At 36.8% G+C, this 18,012-nt stretch overlaps 1 protein-coding gene and 1 long non-coding RNA gene across 3 annotated transcripts; one reads left to right on the top strand and one right to left on the bottom strand.

The window, feature by feature from the left end:
- Positions 1-5,064: 5,064 nt before the first annotated feature.
- Positions 5,065-10,048, bottom strand: LOC140689281 (uncharacterized). Of its 2 annotated transcripts, none has more exons than XR_012064176.1 (4): positions 9,942-10,048; positions 7,988-8,033; positions 6,832-6,939; positions 5,065-5,162 (listed from the first exon to the last, which is right to left on the bottom strand). It is a non-coding gene; the product is annotated as an uncharacterized lncRNA (long non-coding RNA). The 2 variants fall into 2 exon arrangements; XR_012064177.1 differs by lacking the exon at positions 5,065-5,162 and adding an exon at positions 6,672-6,702.
- A 165-nt stretch (positions 10,049-10,213) lies between these two features.
- Positions 10,214-15,511, top strand: UTP23 (UTP23 small subunit processome component). The gene is made up of 3 exons (XM_006210936.4): positions 10,214-10,487; positions 11,393-11,567; positions 12,505-15,511. The coding sequence occupies exons 1-3, from the start codon at positions 10,300-10,302 to the stop codon at positions 12,886-12,888; spliced, it is 747 nt and encodes a 248-aa protein (XP_006210998.2). The 5' UTR covers positions 10,214-10,299; the 3' UTR covers positions 12,889-15,511.
- Positions 15,512-18,012: the final 2,501 nt, after the last annotated feature.

The raw sequence follows: 18,012 nt of genomic DNA on the forward strand, positions 1-18,012 counted from the left end.
CTATTCAACATCTCCACTAAATGTCCCATAGACCCCTCTAACTTAACCTTTCAAAAACTAAGCTCAAAATACCACCTCCCCTCAAAAAAAAAAAGTTCTTCCCACAGTCTTTCCCATCTCATTTGATGACAACTCTATTCTTCTAGTTGATAAAACCAAAACCTATGGGGTCACCTTTGACTCCTCTGTTTCCCTCACACCCTACTTCTGGTCTGTTGAAAACTCCTGTAGGCTCCATAATAAAAATGTATTCAATATCCAGACTTCTTTTGGGAAGATGAAGAAGTATTTTTCCTATTCCTCCCAATAAGTACAACTAAATCCCTAGACATTATATATAAAAGAAACATAAGAAGACTCTACAAGGTGGAGAGAAGGAGAAAGACTGCTTTAGGGATGTTGGGAACTAAGGAACAACACAGCGGTGATTTCCCAGTTTCTATTTGCCATATATATCACAGACTTGGAGCTGGTGTCCAGTGACCTGAAAACATCAGGCACAGATAAAAAGAGCTCCGACAAAAGTCTGTTCTCTGCACAGTCAGTGGAAACTATTGGTGGTCTTGAAGTTTCACCCTTACCAGACAGTAATAAGGCATCCACTTTGTCCTTCAATAGAGTGATGTCAGAGAAGGCCTAGTGGAGACTAAGGATTTCACCATGGCTGCTTATGACGCCACCCATTCCTAATGCCAGTGAAGGAAACAAGAAGAGCAGTAATAAAGCATTCCTACCCCTCCCATCCAAGAGGTGTAAGTTCAGGACTCACGGGAGCGGGAACTCCCATACTCCAGCAGTAACAAGGAACCAGTCCTACTCTCAGGGGAGCAAGTAGGCTGAATGTAGAACTTCTATTTGTACCCTCATGGGGCAGTAACAAGAAAGACTCCCTTCTCTTTCCATTGCCAGAGCTGTGTCAGAGGAAGCTAGGTAAAACAAAAAGTCTCAAGATTCAGAGTTCTGCACAATACCAAATGTTGGCAAGGATGTGGAGGAAAGGAAACCCTTGTACACTGGTGGTAGGAATGTAAATCGGTGCAGCCACTATGGAAAACATTATGCAGGTCTATCAAAAACCTAAAAATAGAAATACCGTATGACCCAGAAATTCCCCTCCTGGTATATATCCAAAAAAAAAACCCCACTAATTTGAAAAGATACATTGACCCCAATGTTCATAGCAGAATTATTTACAATAGCCAAGCTATGGAAGCAACCTGAGCATCCATCAATAGATGAGTGGATAAAGAAGATGTGTTATATATACACAATGGATTACACAGCCATATAAAAGAATGAAATTTTGCCATTTGCAGCAACATGGATGGATTTGGAGGGCATTATGCTAAGTGAAATAAGTCAGAGAGAGAATGATAAACACTGTAGTATAACATTTATATGTTGACTCTAGAAAGTATAACAAACTACTGACATATAGGGAAGTCAGGCTTCTATAAGTCACTTGAACTGGTAAAATGACTTAACAGTAAACTCTGATAAGTTATTTTTATCTAATACCTAGAGGAACCACTAAAAATGCTTTACAAACAGATACACTCAGAAATACCATAGATAAGTCAATATGAAATTCTAAAGAATATTCAAATAACCCACAAGAATGTAATAAAAAGAAAACAAATAAAAACAGAGAGAATTAATAGGGAAAAAATGAAATGGCAGTCTTAAATCTAAATATATCAATAACTAGATTAATATAAATGGTCTAAATACACCAATTAAAAAAACAACCATTGGCGAAATGGATTAAGAAAACATTGGTAGAATGGATAAAAACAACCTAACCATAGGCTGTCTAACAGAAATTCATTTCAAATATAATGATATAGGCACATTGACAGTACAGTGATGGGAAAATATATCATGCAAACATTAACCAAAAGAAAGCAAGACTGGCTGTATTAGTATCAGATAAAGGAGAATTCAGAGCTTAAGAGAATCACCAGAGACAGGGAAATATTATATAATGATAAAATGGTCAATCACCAAAACCACATAGCAATTCTAAATGTGTATGTCCTAGCAACAAAGCTGAACTTATCTCAAGAAAAAAACCCATAGAGCTCAAAAGACAAATAGACACACCCACAGTCATAGTTAGAGGTGTCAACTCCCCTCTTTTAACAATTGAGAGAACAACCAGAGAGAAAATCAGCAAGGAAAAAAAGCAATTCAGCAACACCATGAATCAACAAGATCTAACCAACATTTATAAAACATTCCACCCCGCACCCCGAAACAACAGGATACACACTGTCAAGTGGCCATGGAACAGATAGATCATATCCTGAGTCGTGAATTAAACTCAACAAATTTAAAATAATTGAAATCATTCAGCGTATGTTCTCCAACCACTGTGGATTCAAAATAAAGTGAAAACATAAAGGTAACAGGAAAATTTCTAAATACTTGGGAGCTATAAAACACACTTCTAATAACCCATGGATCAATGAGGTAGTCTCAAAGGAAATTTTAAAACACATGCACGTTGAACTGAATGAATATGAGAATATAAAATGTCAAAATTGGTGGGACACAGCTGCCTCAGTACTGAGAGGCGAATTTATAGCCAAATGTGTACATTGTAAAAGAGGAAAAATAACATTTCTCAGATCAATAACCTAAGCTGCTTCTTCAAGATCCTAGAAGAATAAGAGCAAAATAAACCTGAAACATGCAGAAGAAATTAAATACTAGGATTCCGAATATATTTGATCACTCAAAGAAGATTGCTCACAATCATTAAATTGTATTTTTGCCCTCCTCCAAAAGGCAGTGTGATATTGTGGGTCTTAATTTCACTGCGGATATTCATATACTAGATAAAATTAATTTACCCTGTATTCCCAACAGTATGTTTTTCATTCGCTCTGTCACAGGAACTAAAGTTTTTTAGCATACTTCTATATTTTCTGGAAATATTTCAAGTTTAGTCAGAGGCAAAAAGAGAAGATGATGAGGGCCTTCCAAAGCAAGCTGTGGGCTCTGTCCATGGGTGATTACCGCATGGGGACAGGAAGCAAAGGATAGCCTGCCATACCTGAGTGAAAAAATGAAAAAATAAACAGTCTGACTAGTTCTGCTTTTGTGGCATGTAACTCAACCCACTAGGAAAACACAGCCCAGTGAATGTCAGACTGTGACCAGTCCATGCCATAGACCCCGCCAGTACTGGAACTGTTTTTCCATCACTTGGCTAAGACTTACATAAATCCTTTTCAATGCAATAAAATAGGAGTCAAGGCACCAAAGATGAGCCAAAGAATTTCCTAAAATGTCCCTTTATTCCTATTCAGTATTCAGATGAACCAAAGGATTTTTTTATATATCAATTTATTCTTTTTCAGTTGTTGCCTTCTTCCAGACCTCTATGGAAGGCAAGGTTCCTCTGAGCACTTTGACAGTCTTGGGCCTGAGCTGAGCTCAGGGCTCACAGGCAACCTCTATAAGACCAATTCAGCATTTGTTTCAGCCTTGGTATGAAGGAAGTGGGTAGAAAGTAATCTGACCTTTCTATTTACTGCCCCTCTGGAAAGTAACTGTACGTTCATGACACATAACCAAGGGGCGGTCCTTCTTTAGTACCCATTAGAAACAAAGGAAGCAAGGAAGCATCTTGCTTCAATCAAAGTTTTCAGCAAGAGCCTGTAAGGGGTGTAGGTTCTTATCTCTTCTGGGCAGATTACTTTCTAGGAAAGGAATACAAAGACCTTTTTTCTCCTGGAGAAGGAGACACCACTACAGGGTGGCTGTGGGATCTCCCCAAACATCAGATTAGCCTGTCCATCTTAGGGAGTCATAAGTAACAGGATATAGAGAGAAACAGGAAGTCTATCTTCCAACATTCCATAAGGAAGGGATCAGAAACTCCCTACTCTCTGCAAATGGGAGGAAAGGGCAATAGCTGTCCCATCTCCTCCTCCTCAAAAGAATATGTGGTGCCATCAATAATTCCTGGACAAGGTCTGAGACGTAAAAATTAGCCATAAGCAAAGCCAGGTGAAACAACACATAAATAGGGCAAATTAAAGTTCTGGATTAAATTAGTATACTTCTCAGAAGTCCACAAGTATTCATTTGGCCAAAGGAAATCATTTGGCTTAAAACAGTAAACACTTTGCTTAATATTTAACTAGAATGGAAAAGATGACTTTGGGAGATAGTTGAAAGCACATTTAGTTCTGTATCCCAGCCTCTTCACAATAGTGTCTAGGATAAAACAAGACGACATGCGGAACATCTTAAATCTCTTTAGAGCAAGGTTTTACACAGGTAATACTATCATTTTTCATTTTAAAATACAATTTGTTGCCTAGATTCAACAAATACTCCATCAGTTGGGATGCTGTGGGCTATCAACAACCAAAAATGAACAAGGAAACAAGAAACAATTTAAATTATTTTAAACAAAAAGGAAATGTATTCTACAACATAACTAAATGTCTCGAGGGGGCATACTCCAAATGAAGCAGCATAATGATGCCAGTTTTATATTTTTATGAATCTCTTGATTCTGCCTTCTGCCATGTTTTACTGGCTAGCTCTCCTCCTAACCTCAAAATAGCTGCCAGTAGCAAAGGACATAACACACTTCTTTTTTTATGCTTTTTGTAAGAAAAAGAAAACCTCTCCCCCAGAGAGAAAAAAAGATCCTTCTCTGTAGTCTGGGAACAATTTAAGTCATATGCCTCCTTCTGTGTACATATGTGAAATGAGACTATATGAGGTTATACTTTGAAGAGGTAAGTGATTTGTTCAGTATTATGAAAAGTCACAATGGAGAGGTTAAAGAGAGAGCCAATATAAAGAAAATAATACTCAATTATACATATAACCCAGCATGTGGGTATTTTGTACATGTTTGCTAAAATAATAATAATTTTTAAAAAGACATTTGATCTTCTCATCCCAATATTTTGATTTACGACTTACCAACTAATATAAAGAGAAAGTGATCTTGCACTGGAAACATTTACGCAGATTCTAAGTGCAACTTTTATTTTGTATAGTATCATGTAATTAATATCTTGTATTGGTGTAGTTCAATTATAAATACATGACTTTGAAATAATATTCCACTGAATTATTGAAAGCCTTTAATTTCTTGCCACCAGAAGTGAAGTTTCTGCCCTGAAGTCCTCCTGCTGCTTAAAAATATATACGAAACCATGAGTGAAAGGGTTGTCTTCAACATTTTGTTCAATATAAATAAATAGTGTTTTTAGAAAATCTTTTTAATGCCATAAGCTGACATAATTTTCAACGATTAAACTCCTTTAAGTAACAGTAATAATATTTGCTTCCACAGAGTAATTTTATAAGGATTCATTAATCTTCTAAAATGCTTTGATAGGTTAAAAATGAATGACCCCATAGAGGATAAACTTCTCTACCAATTTCAGTTACAATTTAATTAAATTTCAAATGGCAGTTTGTTATGTATGTATCAAAGTAAAACATCCTGCACGTTGCTACCACTTCTTAACTTTTTGCCTTTCTCTACCACTGTATGTTTTTACTACTGTAATTAATACCACTGAACATTTTGTAGTAAAATCCCAACGGAGAACACTATTCAGATCTGTTATTGTGAAATACTGAGTTCCCTTCAACTTATATCACATGGCAGTATTTGTTCCCTGTATAATTTCATTCGAATAAACTATTACAGCAAGCAAATTTGCTAGTCTAATTTTACAGCCATCTGACACCAGTTATCTGATAACCAATAGTGAATACTGTCTGGTTTAGAAATATCCTTGACAAAGAGAAATCCCTTGAAATTTTTTTTCTAAGACACAGTTTCTCCTTTGTCATTTACCCTGAAGGAAGAGCTCACTGGTACTAGCTGAGCCTACAGACAGAAATTCTGCTTGCTTTCTTTAATCGACAGCTGGGTGACACTAACATTTCCTTGATGTTTCTTGCCCAAACCACTGAGGTTCTTCATATTTAACTAACTTTTCCAAACAAGAGATACATCCTGCTGACATTCTAAGTTCAAATCAAATTGTTTATACTTTCAAAAGAAACAAATGTCAAGTTAGCTTCTATAGTATGTAAAAAGGATTTAGTTTATTTTCCTTTGAAAAGGTATTTTACCTTTCACAGAAAACTTATAAACTAGGATTTTGAACTTATTCAAAGAAAGGGCAATTGTATTGGCAAACACTAACCAACATCAAAGTTTTATCAAAAGCATCTGCCAATATAAAATTCTCTAACTCTGGCAGGTAGTTTTAACTCACTCTAACAATTGGGATTGGGTTTGGCTCCATATAAAAGAAACAATGTGTCAATGTAGCTGCATTCTTAGTTTAAAAAAAAGTACCATTCTGGTGAGTGATGTTGACAATGGGGAGGGCTATTCATGTGTGGAGACAGGGGCTACATGGAGAGTCTCTGCTTCTTCCTTTCAATTTTGTTGTAAACCTAATACTGCTCTAAAAAAAAGTAAAGCCTCAAAAAATGAAAAGAAATCAAAAATAATATTCTTTAAACTAAAAGACAAGTTTATTTTTCTTCTCATGTAAAACTAACCCAGAGGTAGAAACCCTCGATTTGGAAAGGCAGTTTCATAGTCACTGATGGCTGAGACTCGTTCTCTTATCTACTTTGCTAGCTTAGCATATGGCCTCCATCCTCAAACTTACCTCCTGGTCTAAAATAGGCTGCTAGTGTTCCCTTCATCACATCCAAATTCCAGGGAGTGGGAAGAAAGGTGATGGAAAAAAAACAAAAGTGCCCACCACCAAGTTAGGTCAACTTCTTCAAGCAGCTTTCCCAGAGGTCCCTTGTAACACTTAAACTTACCTATCCTTGGCTAAAACTTAATCGTGACTACTGAAACACATAGAAGACTGGGTGAAGGATTCTCTTCTCTGGGACACTATTGACCAGAATAAAATTGGGGTTCTATTACTAAAGGAAAGAGAAGAGATATTGAATGTCAATTCACAGTCTGTTCCATATCCATTGTATTAAATGTGTTGATTTTGTGAGAAATTTCACACAGACATTAAAAATAATGAATGAGAGCTATGCCAACTGACTTGGAGTGTGTGTGCGGAGGGAGAATTTCCACAAGGATTATTGGGTGAGAAAATCAAAATGTATAGAAGTGATAAAATATGATTCCATTTTGAATAACATAGAGTGACAAAAATCGCTACGTATACATGCAAATAAGCATATGACTATGAAAAAAGTTACTGAAGGGTACACAGTAGGTTAACATGTGTTATCTGGTCAAGGAAGAGGAGATGAATATCTTTGTGTTGTTCTATAGTTCCTCTTGTTATAATAAGTGTGTGTTATTTTTTAATTTGAATACTATAAAAATGTTCTTTAAAAATGTGGTAGCCTCTAAAACCAACCTTCCTAAGACCTTCCTCTATACATAAAAATTCACAGTAAGAAAGTCCCAGGTAGAGTTTATCCTAGGGGATCTTAGGGAAGGACTAATAGGCCCTCAATACAAACCATTTTACCTAAGTTGTTCTAAATGATTTATTTAGGGAAATTATTTATTTAAAGACTAATATGTTAGCTGGGTAACATTAGGAAGAATGTTGCATTCTTTTGGAGCTAATGGATGTTAACAAATGTTTATAAATATTTAAATATGAATATAAGGCAGAATAATACTACAGTAGATATCTTTGCTGAATTATTTGGTATACTACCATTTATGAAATTAAACAAGATAACCTTTATGAATTATATTTAATATTTACCTATTTACCTCCATTTAGGTCATGAATCTTTCATGAAAAATCTTGTTTGGGAATTAGTCATACCTTGCAAGAATAAATCATTTTCATGTCAACTTGGCTTCATCAAAATTTCATGAAAAAAGAACTTCAAAATCATGTACAACATCATATTATAAATTATTTTTGATCCAGATGTAATAAAGAATATGAAGAGTATGAAAAAATAAAGAAAAATAAATTAATCCCCTACCTACCTCAACTGCATGTCTATTTGGCCTGGAAAACGTCCAGTGCAGTGACCTGAGAAAACAAAATAGCAGCAATGCTGAGACATTAAGGTTTCTGCACTATAAGGTCAAAAATATTTTCAATGACTATTTAAAATTTTAATAACGATATTATAATAATTTTCAAAGTAAACTTTCAGATTTGAAGTTATATCCAAATAGTTCATCCAATAATGGCAATATTTGTTTTCTGTCTTGGTTGTGGCCAAATATTGATTTTCCAATACTAGGCCATTTGGCATCAGACATAGGAGTATTCAGTGGCCCAATTAGTGAAAAACATCCCATTGGGTAAACAGTGATGCTTTACTGCAAACAGTCCCTTAGGAACACTAATATGCATAATAAGTAGCTTGGGGAGATTGTAATAAATGTCACTTCCTCTCTGAATAGTGTCCCTCTCCTTCAATAATTGTTTTCAGTCAGAAATGGGCATAATAAACAAGTTACTAAGAGCTTTTCTACATGCCCTAGGATCATGTTTTGAGGAATAGTGCTGTCTTAGAAAATTCTGTTTTAAATTTGATAATCACCATCATAGACCTTCTTTTTGTTTGTGAAATTAGGGTCAGTTGTGCAAACAACACTGTCATAGTCAAAGAGCTTGGGAAAAAATGCTATAGTTTAATAAATTTTTAAAAAAGAAAAAAAAAACTAGAGCATGATTTAAATCCCTAGTTAGTCCTGCACCACATTTTTCTTAGTGAAACATGGCCAATGGGATGGAGCTGGGAGATAAATCTGTGAGTCTATTTTTAAAATTGTTTTAAGTGTTTTGCAAGGCTGGGAGTGTATATTTTCTCTGTCTGTGGTGGGAGTATAGTCAGAGTAGGGTGTTGGCACACAGGGATAAAGAGAGTATTCAGATTGGAAGTAGTGAGTGATTATACTCAAGAACCATGAATCCAGTCCTACAATAACTCTACATGGCTTCCAATTTCTAAATTTATTTTCAGTTAAATGAAAGCAGCCATCTAAGTGATGTTGTGCCATGAATCAAGACAGGGTTAACATTATAAAATATCTTAGTTCCAGTTTCATAAACCTGTATCTTCAAATAAAACTCCAAACGCAAACAATACATCTCAATCACTTTGTAAGTTACTTTTCTGAGTTGATTTCTTTCCCTCAATCTTTCACCAAAACTAGATCTGGGACAGATTCCAGGCCAGACCGAAAATGCAAAATTCCATACTCCCCATTCTTTGATTATTTTGCCTTGAATTGAAGTGGATACATGGCAATTAGCTACTAGGGAACTCAAAATCTTCTGATTCATTCTCTTGATCAATCAAGTTGACCAAGTAATTTCTGAACTTTCAGTCAGCTTTGTACGTTCCTGTTACTAGCCCAGTATGCAGTCTTCCTACCTCAGAGACTATAGGCATAAAAAGGGTTCTTAGAAGTAATCTAGTCCTGCCAACCTATTTGACACTAGGAAGTTGAACCCAGCTTTCTTGGAGAGTTGCTCAAGGTTAAATGGCTTGGGTTAGGGGAAGAATTAGGACCCTAGTTTAGGGATTCTGACTCTGAGAAGATGAAGCTTTTGAGAAGCCCTTCTGAAACATTCCTTTTGAGTGATTGACAATGGTCTTAAGAATAAGAAATGCAGAACAGTGGGACTTTTTGCCCTGACTTTGATCTCTTTACTGATGGTAGTCCTATAAGGGGTGGCAGGAACATCTGAACTCAAGGCAGAGTTCCAGCGATAGTTCTGACGCTAAAGAACCAGGGGCCCTTACTAAATGTGCCTAACTTCTTGTAACAAGGCAACCAGCACAAACCCGCCCATTGTCGTCCAATATACTTTGGCCCTTTCCTTCCCTCACTTGAGAATTATTAACATTAAGGCAAAAATATAGGGTAAATTACTTAGAACTGTGTCTAGAAAATATTAACTCTCAATAATACCACTGATTACCATCATAACGCCGATTATTGAGAGGCTGCCTGCCAGGTAACGCTTTAGACGCAGCGTGCAGAATCTTTCAATCCGGCCCATGACTGCGCATGTACGCTCCCGTGCGAAATCGCTACTCGCTTTCCCGCTTGGGCACAAGCTCCGCCCCCGAGGGCGTGCGCCTTAAAGCGCGGGCACCGCGGTGAAGCGCGCGCTCGTCGGGGCGTGACCAAAACCAGGTCCGGCACGTGGGGGTGTTTGCTTCCGGGGCCAAGGGCTCTTCATTTCCGGGGGAAGCCGGCATTGCCGTTCGCGGGACTTGTGGGAGGCGTTGGCTGTTCCTTCGTGGTTCCGTGTCCTCGGTCCGGGAAAGCCAGGAATGAAGATCACGAGGCAGAAACACGCCAAGAAGCATCTTGGCTTCTTCCGCAACAATTTCGGGGTCCGCGAGCCCTACCAGATACTGCTGGACGGCACCTTCTGTCAGGCGGCGCTGCGGGGCCGCATCCAGCTGCGGGAGCAGCTGCCCCGCTACCTCATGGGGGAAACTCAGCTGTGCACCACCAGGTGGGCCTGGCCGGTCCGGGCGGGGGCGCGGGCGGTCCCATGGTTGCGGTAGACGCAGGGCCCTGCTCACAGACCTCCGCTGCGAGCTCTCGAGGGGCAAAGCGCCCCGCCCACGAAGAGTTAACAGCTCCGCGGGGCCCGTAGAAGGGCGGGCGAGTAGCTACTTTGTGGGGCAGAAAGTACGATGCCCAGCGGATATTCAACCGGGCTTATTAAAATGCTAATATTTGACTCATCCACAGGAGGCCCCTATTTAGGGATGAGAAAGCATTTAGAAACTGTTATTCTGACGTGTGTAGTATATAGAAGACACTTCGAAAAACATTGCTTTGTATTAATATGAAAATGCAAAATGAAAGAAAGGTGTGATTATTTTGAAACAAGCTGATGACTTGAGAATGTTTACTCTTATGAACTGAAAATATTTTGAAGGTATAACCGATTTGTACTTGAAGTCGAAGAGTGTAGCACTGTAGTGGCAAGGATCTACTGTCACATTATTTAGATTCACATTTCAGCTCTACCACCTCTTAGTTTGAATTTGGGATTGTTACTTGAGATCTCTCAGAATGAGGTGTTGTAAAGCAAGGATAATTTTAAAGTAAGATGCCCAACTTTGTAGGACTGTTTTGAGATTAAACGAGAATTTATGTGCAGAGCAGTTAGCATTCAGCCTGGCGCATCGTAAGTGCTCGATACATTTAAACTGTTACTCTGTTCTTTCTACTTAATGTATGTATTTTCTAGGTCTTTTAAGAGTAAAGTGATTCTTGTATGATTTGTGGCTACATATGACAAATTCAGATTGTAATGGTACAGTTTGAGTGTTGTTTTTTATACTTTATGTGAAAAACCGTTGTACATCTATTACAATTGTGAGTTGCTAATAATATTTCTTTTTTCAGGTGTGTGTTAAAAGAGTTAGAAACGTTGGGAAAGGACTTATATGGGGCAAAGCTGATTGCACAAAAATGCCAGGTTCGAAATTGTCCCCATTTCAAGAGTGCAGTGAGTGGATCAGAATGTCTGCTTTCCATGGTTGAAGAGGGAAATCCTCATCATTATTTTGTGGCAACACAGGTGATACAACTTTTAAAACCGGAGTCAATTTTAACCATTTCTATTTATACTTCATATGGAGCTATTTATCATTAGAAAAAAATTAAGTGGAAGTGGTTTTAAGTGTTTCAACTTTTTTAAATGCAGGCTTTCAAGTTAATTTGTAGTCAGTAAAAGCAATTGTCATTTGAGAATTTGAGATGAGACCCCTAAGCATATTGATTTTCTTCTTAATTACTGAAGTTTCCTTTTTTAAATAAAAAATTATTGATATAGAGATGTGATATGTTTTAGGGTTCTAGAAGGGAAGTAAGTAGAGCAAAGATTTTATGTTTATACATGTTTTTTCATGTTTCTGTATTTCATACTATTTCTCAGAAAGTCATATTTTATATTATTTGAGAACATACTATCAATATGGAACTGTTTTAGGCTTTTAAAGATTGGGAAGCATGGAAAGAGAGATTCTCAGGGTTGATAATAATGAAGTTTGTGTATTTAGATTTGCTTAATACGGTTTTGGAATTATAAAATTACACAGAAGCAGAGCTGAATCTAGAATGAGTCAGCTGATTCCTACTTTGTTTCTACTCCTTCGATCTCTTTGAGCATTCTTGACCCTTTCTGAACCTGTCTAAGAGGAGGAATAAGGAATATCACCTAACATATTTACCTTTGCATTAGTTTGTAATTCGTGGTCCTAGAAAGTCTGTGGTCTTAGAATACTGATCAACATAGAACATTGATAAATCCAGTTCACACTGTCACCAGTTCTTATGTTCCTCTTCCTTTCTTTATCATAAATATACTCCTGTTATTGACACACTGATTAGCAGAATAAAACCTCTGGTCTCTTTTATTTTCAATATAGCCCTCTTTAAGTTCTTAGACATCTACTTAAGGCATCTGATTTAATTGACATATCTGAACTAAACAATTCTGTTTTTCTTTTTAATAGGATCAGAATTTGTCTATGAAAGTAAAGAAAAAGCCTGGAATTCCTCTCATGTTTATTATTCAGAATACTATAGTTTTGGACAAACCTTCTCCAAAAACAATTGCGTTTGTTAAAGCAGTAGAGTCAGGTCAGCTTGTCTCAGTGCATGAGAAACAAAGCATCAAGCACCTCAAGGAGGAACAGGGTTTAGTAAAAGACCCTGAACAGAGAAGAAGAAAAAAGCGCAAGAAAATAAAAGGCCCCAATCCTCTTAGCTGTTTGAAGAAAAAGAAAAAAGCAACGGATACAAACTCATCTGCCTCTGAGAAGAAAAGAAAAAGAAAAAGAATCCGGAACAGATCTACTTCAAAAGTACTTTCTGAAAAGCAGAATGCAGAAGGATAATGAATCCTTTGGATACTTTTAAACACATTCAAATATGAAAAATAAGTTTCTTTTTGAAGCTGTGGAAATATTTATGGTAAAAGAGTAAACTTATTTTTGTAATTGTAAATATTGACCCACAAGCCTTTGTATAAAATTATTTGTTTAAAGAAAGAGTGGATAAGAGGGAGGGTATAGCTCAGCAGTAGAGTGCATGCTTAGCATGCACAGGTCCTGGGTTCAATCCCCAGTACCTCCACTAAAAACGAAAATAAAAATTAAAGAATAATTTAAAAATACGTAAAGAAACCTAATTACCTCCTCCCCCCACAAAAAATTAAAACTAAACAAGAGTGAATGAATTTTGATGATCATGTTCACTTTTCTTAGTGAATTTCAGGGTGGGCTTTTTAATGTAAAACCATTGTCTCTTTCTGTCTTACTGCTGCGTCTCTCCTTCCAACCTTATATGCAAATAGTTTAAAGAGTCAAATAGTACCAAAACACTCGTGACAAAAAGCAGATAGTCCTTTTATATTCGCAGAGGAAACTTCCTCTTACAACTCAAGTAGTTGTTACAGAATTTACGTTTGTATTTCCTGATAATATGAATATGCTGCTACCTATGATCTACCCATTATTTATTAACTTCCTACTAGAAATAATAGAGATTTGCTTGCTTATTTTATTCCACCATTTTTCCAATATATTAATATTTTAATCTTTATACATCCCAAATTCAGTATTTTCACTATGATGACTGTAAACTTTATTCAGTACTCAACAAAGTAGCATGCTATGATTGAATTTATTTCTTATATTTTTCTGTTATTTCGGAAGTTAATGGCCTCATTTTCTTATAGCATCTGGCTTGATCTTGATACATTCTTCAGTAACTCTGGAAAGGATCTCATAATTTTTCATATGATAATATCAGGTAATTTCTTATCCCTGGAGATAATTCTAGAGCCATCCCTCTGTCTGCCAATGTGGAAAGGTTTTCCACCAAGCATGTTGCTCAGCTCTCACCCAGGCACATCCTGCCCTTATACAGAGAATCTACTCTGTCACTTTTGTAGCCTAGATTCTTCATTTTACTCTTTCCTGGTTTCCTCTTTTGCTGTGGTGGAGCATAGAGTGTATAGGAAGTACATTTTTTGAGGCTCAGCCAATGTGTTTAACCTCATATTTGTTGCACTGATAATCTAGCAAGATAAAGAATACTTGGTTACAAATCATTTCACTCAGTTTCTCTTGAGAACTTCTTAATTGTTTATAAGGCCCTAGGGGAAAGAAATCCCTTTACTTTTTTTGAGTTCCATTTATCCAATACAGAAGAGGATTTTTTTAGATGTAAATGTTAACTTCAGTAGCAAAAATTCCAAAATAATTCTCTTTCAGTTTGGCTATATATGTTATTTTTAAAATGTCAAAAGGGTCAGTTCAATTAGGAATCAAATAATCAAACTTGACTTTTTCAGCTCCCTCCCCAATTATTTTAATTATTCATCAGGCCAAAGTTGAAATGTTTTTTCAGTGTAAGATTGAAGTATAAAGTTGTCAGAGAAGTGCAATCAGTGGCTTCTGACTTTGAGCTGGCAGTGATACTTTCAAAGTGGTTCTTAATTTGTATCCTTAGAATATTGCCATATATGAAGTACTTCATGAATAAGTTCTTACTTATGCCTAAAATAAGTGATTTTTCTTAAAAATGAGACAATTCAAATTTATTCCTATGGAAATGTCATTCTCAGTTGAATTCATAGTCGCTTTTTTTTGATGGAAAGTGGAACGTTAGCTCTAACTACACTGGGAAGAGCAGACAGGCTGTATTTGGCAAGCCAGATGATTGTTCCTACTGTCATTTCATGATTCTGGTTTAAATTTATGATAGGAATATTTTTTAAAAGAAAAGCAAAGGTACTGGGAAAAAGTGAGTATAGTTCTATAGTTCCTGTGAAGAGAAATAACATTTGTCAGTAATGACAAGAGTTAAGATTAACAGATCAGATGTAGACAAAGTGATAAATCAAGTGCATTGTACCCTGATGACCTTCATTTCAGTATGCTGAAATGCATAAATTTCAGGTGTTTTTAACAAGGCTTATGTTTTACTCAGTGCTGTCTGATTGCCTGTATTTAACAGCCTACACTGGAGAGCTGGAGAAGTCATCTCATTTTTATGAAGTAGTAATTTTTAAATTAAAATACAAAAATACAAATGCATTGTAAAACATTTAATAGCTTACAACTTGGATTAGTCATTTATATATTTTCTCAGTAAAAATTACTTTAAGTTTAACAGAAGGATCTCATATCTTTGTACTTCAGTTCTTTAAAGAATACTACCCTTTGCCACCACCCTGAAAATCGCTAGCACTACTTGCTCTGTTTTCTCCATACAAATTAGGGAAGACGGGGGCCCTGGGAGTATGCACAGGCGATCACAATCCATTTTGTGGTTTGGAAAAAAATGTTCAGAACCTCTGCTTTAAATGGTAGCTTCTTGCTTTGTTGGGGATAAAAGTGGAACACGTGCTTTTCAACTCTGAAGTTTGCTAGACTAAAAAAATAGTATTTCTGAAAACTGCTATCCTTTTTGAACGCTTCAAAATAAAATGTTTGCAGTTGTGTTTGGGCAGGATTCTGTATTCCCTGCATTTTCAAAGCTCTACAGCCATTTTTTATTCCCACAAGTATGTAAAGTAAAACTAGAAGTCATTTCAGAACAACTGAATTGCAAAAGCAAAAAGATTTCCTGTCTTTTATGCATAAAGTTAAGAGTTAAGAGACTGTTTTATGACTGCATCTAGGTGAGGCAGAATGGCTGTGACTTGACCGGTTTAATTAATAGGTTTTCATGGATGGGTAGAGTGAATATTTTAAAATATTTAAAAAATATGTCTTGAACTATAGCTTAAGAATTCTTAGCTGTAAATGAAAATGTATATAAATGAAAAAATGCGAGAACTTGGTATAGCTCTACCTATATTGAAATCCAAAACTATTTGGGGATAAAGACAAAAGATTAGGTGTCTGGACTGAATTTAGGAACTGATTTCTCATATGATCTTAGATTAGTGGCCTCCAAATATTTAACCATGCATCCTTGCCTGTAAAAAGCTTTTGTGTACACCTATAACGTATATATTTATCAACTCTATAAATTTACTACTGTACATTCTAAGATACACACAAAAATGTAAAGGATAAAGATAAGTTATTTAAAAATCTTTGCCATTAGATAACTTCATTAGCTAATATTTCAAAATACAAGGCTTACCAATGATACTTGGTATGAATCTACTTCAGGTAGTCTTTTAATTACCTTATTTGTCAGATCTGTCTAGGTCATTGGTTTTCCTTTATATTAATGATAAAGTGTACTAGGAGTAGGTGTCAATACGTATTTGTTGAGTAAGTGAAAATACAATCGGGTCTACCACAAAAAGTCATAGCTTCTCAACCAGTTTTCAGACCTAAACCTACTCACAGGCCCAGAGCCCCTTAATTTAAGGGGAGGCTGGGTTCCCTTGAGAAAGGACCCTGGAAGCACTGCTACAAGTTTTCCTCTAAGCCTTCCCCAAAGGGACCTGTGGCCATTTTCTAGAGTGAATGTGCTTTGGGAAATAGAAATACCCAGGCCTTTTGGGGATTACTAGACCCTAGCTCTGAATTGATGCTAATTGCTGGTGACTCAAAATGCATCTGGTCCAACATTCAAAGTGGAAGTTTATGGTGGTCAGGTGATAAGTTGTGTTGTATGTGAAGTCTGAGTCACAGGGCCATGAGCCCAACCTGTGTTTTTTCTCCAATTCCAGAATGTGTAATTGCTAAAGACATACTAGGCATCTGGTTGTGTCTCCATATTAGCTCTCATTTATGGACTAAGGGTCATTAGGGTATGAAGAGCCAAAGGGCAGCTATTGGAATTTCTCCATGCCAGAGTAGAAAACTAAAAGAATAGGATCTCTTTGGAGGAAATGCAGAGATTACTACCATCGTTAAATACTTGAATGATGCAGAAATGTTAATTCTTATTTCATCTCCGTTTGACACATCTCATCTGTTTAGTCTGTATAGAAGGCAGATGGTTCTTAAAGCATGACTAGATTATTTTAATGTTAATCCAAGGGTGACTAATTGGCAGACCCTCTTCCAGAGATAATATCTTTGCTGGAACAAATCAACACAGCTCCTGGCACCTTGTATGGAAAATGCTTTTATTTTCCTCCTCTAATTTTTAACAATTTGCTATGACTACCAAAATCAGTTTGCTTTTCTTTGACAAGGTCAATAGTACACCATTACAGTCTGGCTTATGCTAATTTAGCACACCTGCCTTCAGCCATAATGAAGTCTGCAGAGATCATGATCATCTTAACATTCCACACGTCACACTGACCCCCAACGTTGATGACATTGTGCAGGTTGAATTTGATGAGCAGGAAGTAGCAAGTGCAACAAACATGTTAGTCAAGTTAGGGACTTGGGAAGTATAGGATTGGAAGATGGGTTAGAAGAGTGTCTGGTGAAGAGGTATATGGATGGATCTTTCCGAATGGGCACAGAGTGTGAAGATATTTGTGTCCCACATGAAAAATCCATCAGGCATTCACTGTAGAGGAGGCTGTCAAGTATCAGGTGGTCAAAATGGCACTTTCTGTAGATGTCAGCTTCTTTTCCTGCCATTGAGTGCTTGTTCATTGGGCCCGTGAACAAAGCAGTTACAGCAGCAGAAATGGTCTTCATACCTAACCTGGCTAGCACTGCTGCTGAATGCCTAACCTGCCGAAAAGAGACAACCCTGAGCTCACAATTAGGGGAGGGGAAAGGAACCAGTCAGCCGTATGGTGGCAGGTTGGTAACCATCATGGAGGGAGTTGAAATTTACCCTTAAAGGAACAGGGCCTATTCTGTATATGGATTTTCTTTTCTTTCTTATAATGCTTCCATCAGTATCACTTAACAAAATGCCTTATTTACCATCATGGTATTCTGCTAACACGGCTTCTGATCAAAGAATTTGTGGTATTAAATGGTCTTGCTTCAGCATGTCACTATTTACAGTGCCTGTTTAGAGACAGCACCTTGAAAGGATGGATATTCTCTTGCAAGATGCACGATAAGCTTTGAATCAGAGGC

The sequence above is a fragment of the Vicugna pacos genome, chromosome 25 (genome assembly GCF_048564905.1).
Source record: "Vicugna pacos chromosome 25, VicPac4, whole genome shotgun sequence".
Taxonomy (NCBI): Eukaryota; Metazoa; Chordata; class Mammalia; order Artiodactyla; family Camelidae; genus Vicugna; species Vicugna pacos.

Coding starts and splice junctions, on each gene's coding strand:
- UTP23 (XM_006210936.4), top strand. CDS start 10,300: ATGAAGATCACGAGGCAGAAACACGCCAAGAAGCATCTTGGCTTCTTC. Junction 10,488..11,392: donor ACTCAGCTGTGCACCACCAG/GTGGGCCTGGCC, acceptor TTCTTTTTTCAG/GTGTGTGTTAAAAGAGTTAG. Junction 11,568..12,504: donor ATTATTTTGTGGCAACACAG/GTGATACAACTT, acceptor TCTTTTTAATAG/GATCAGAATTTGTCTATGAA.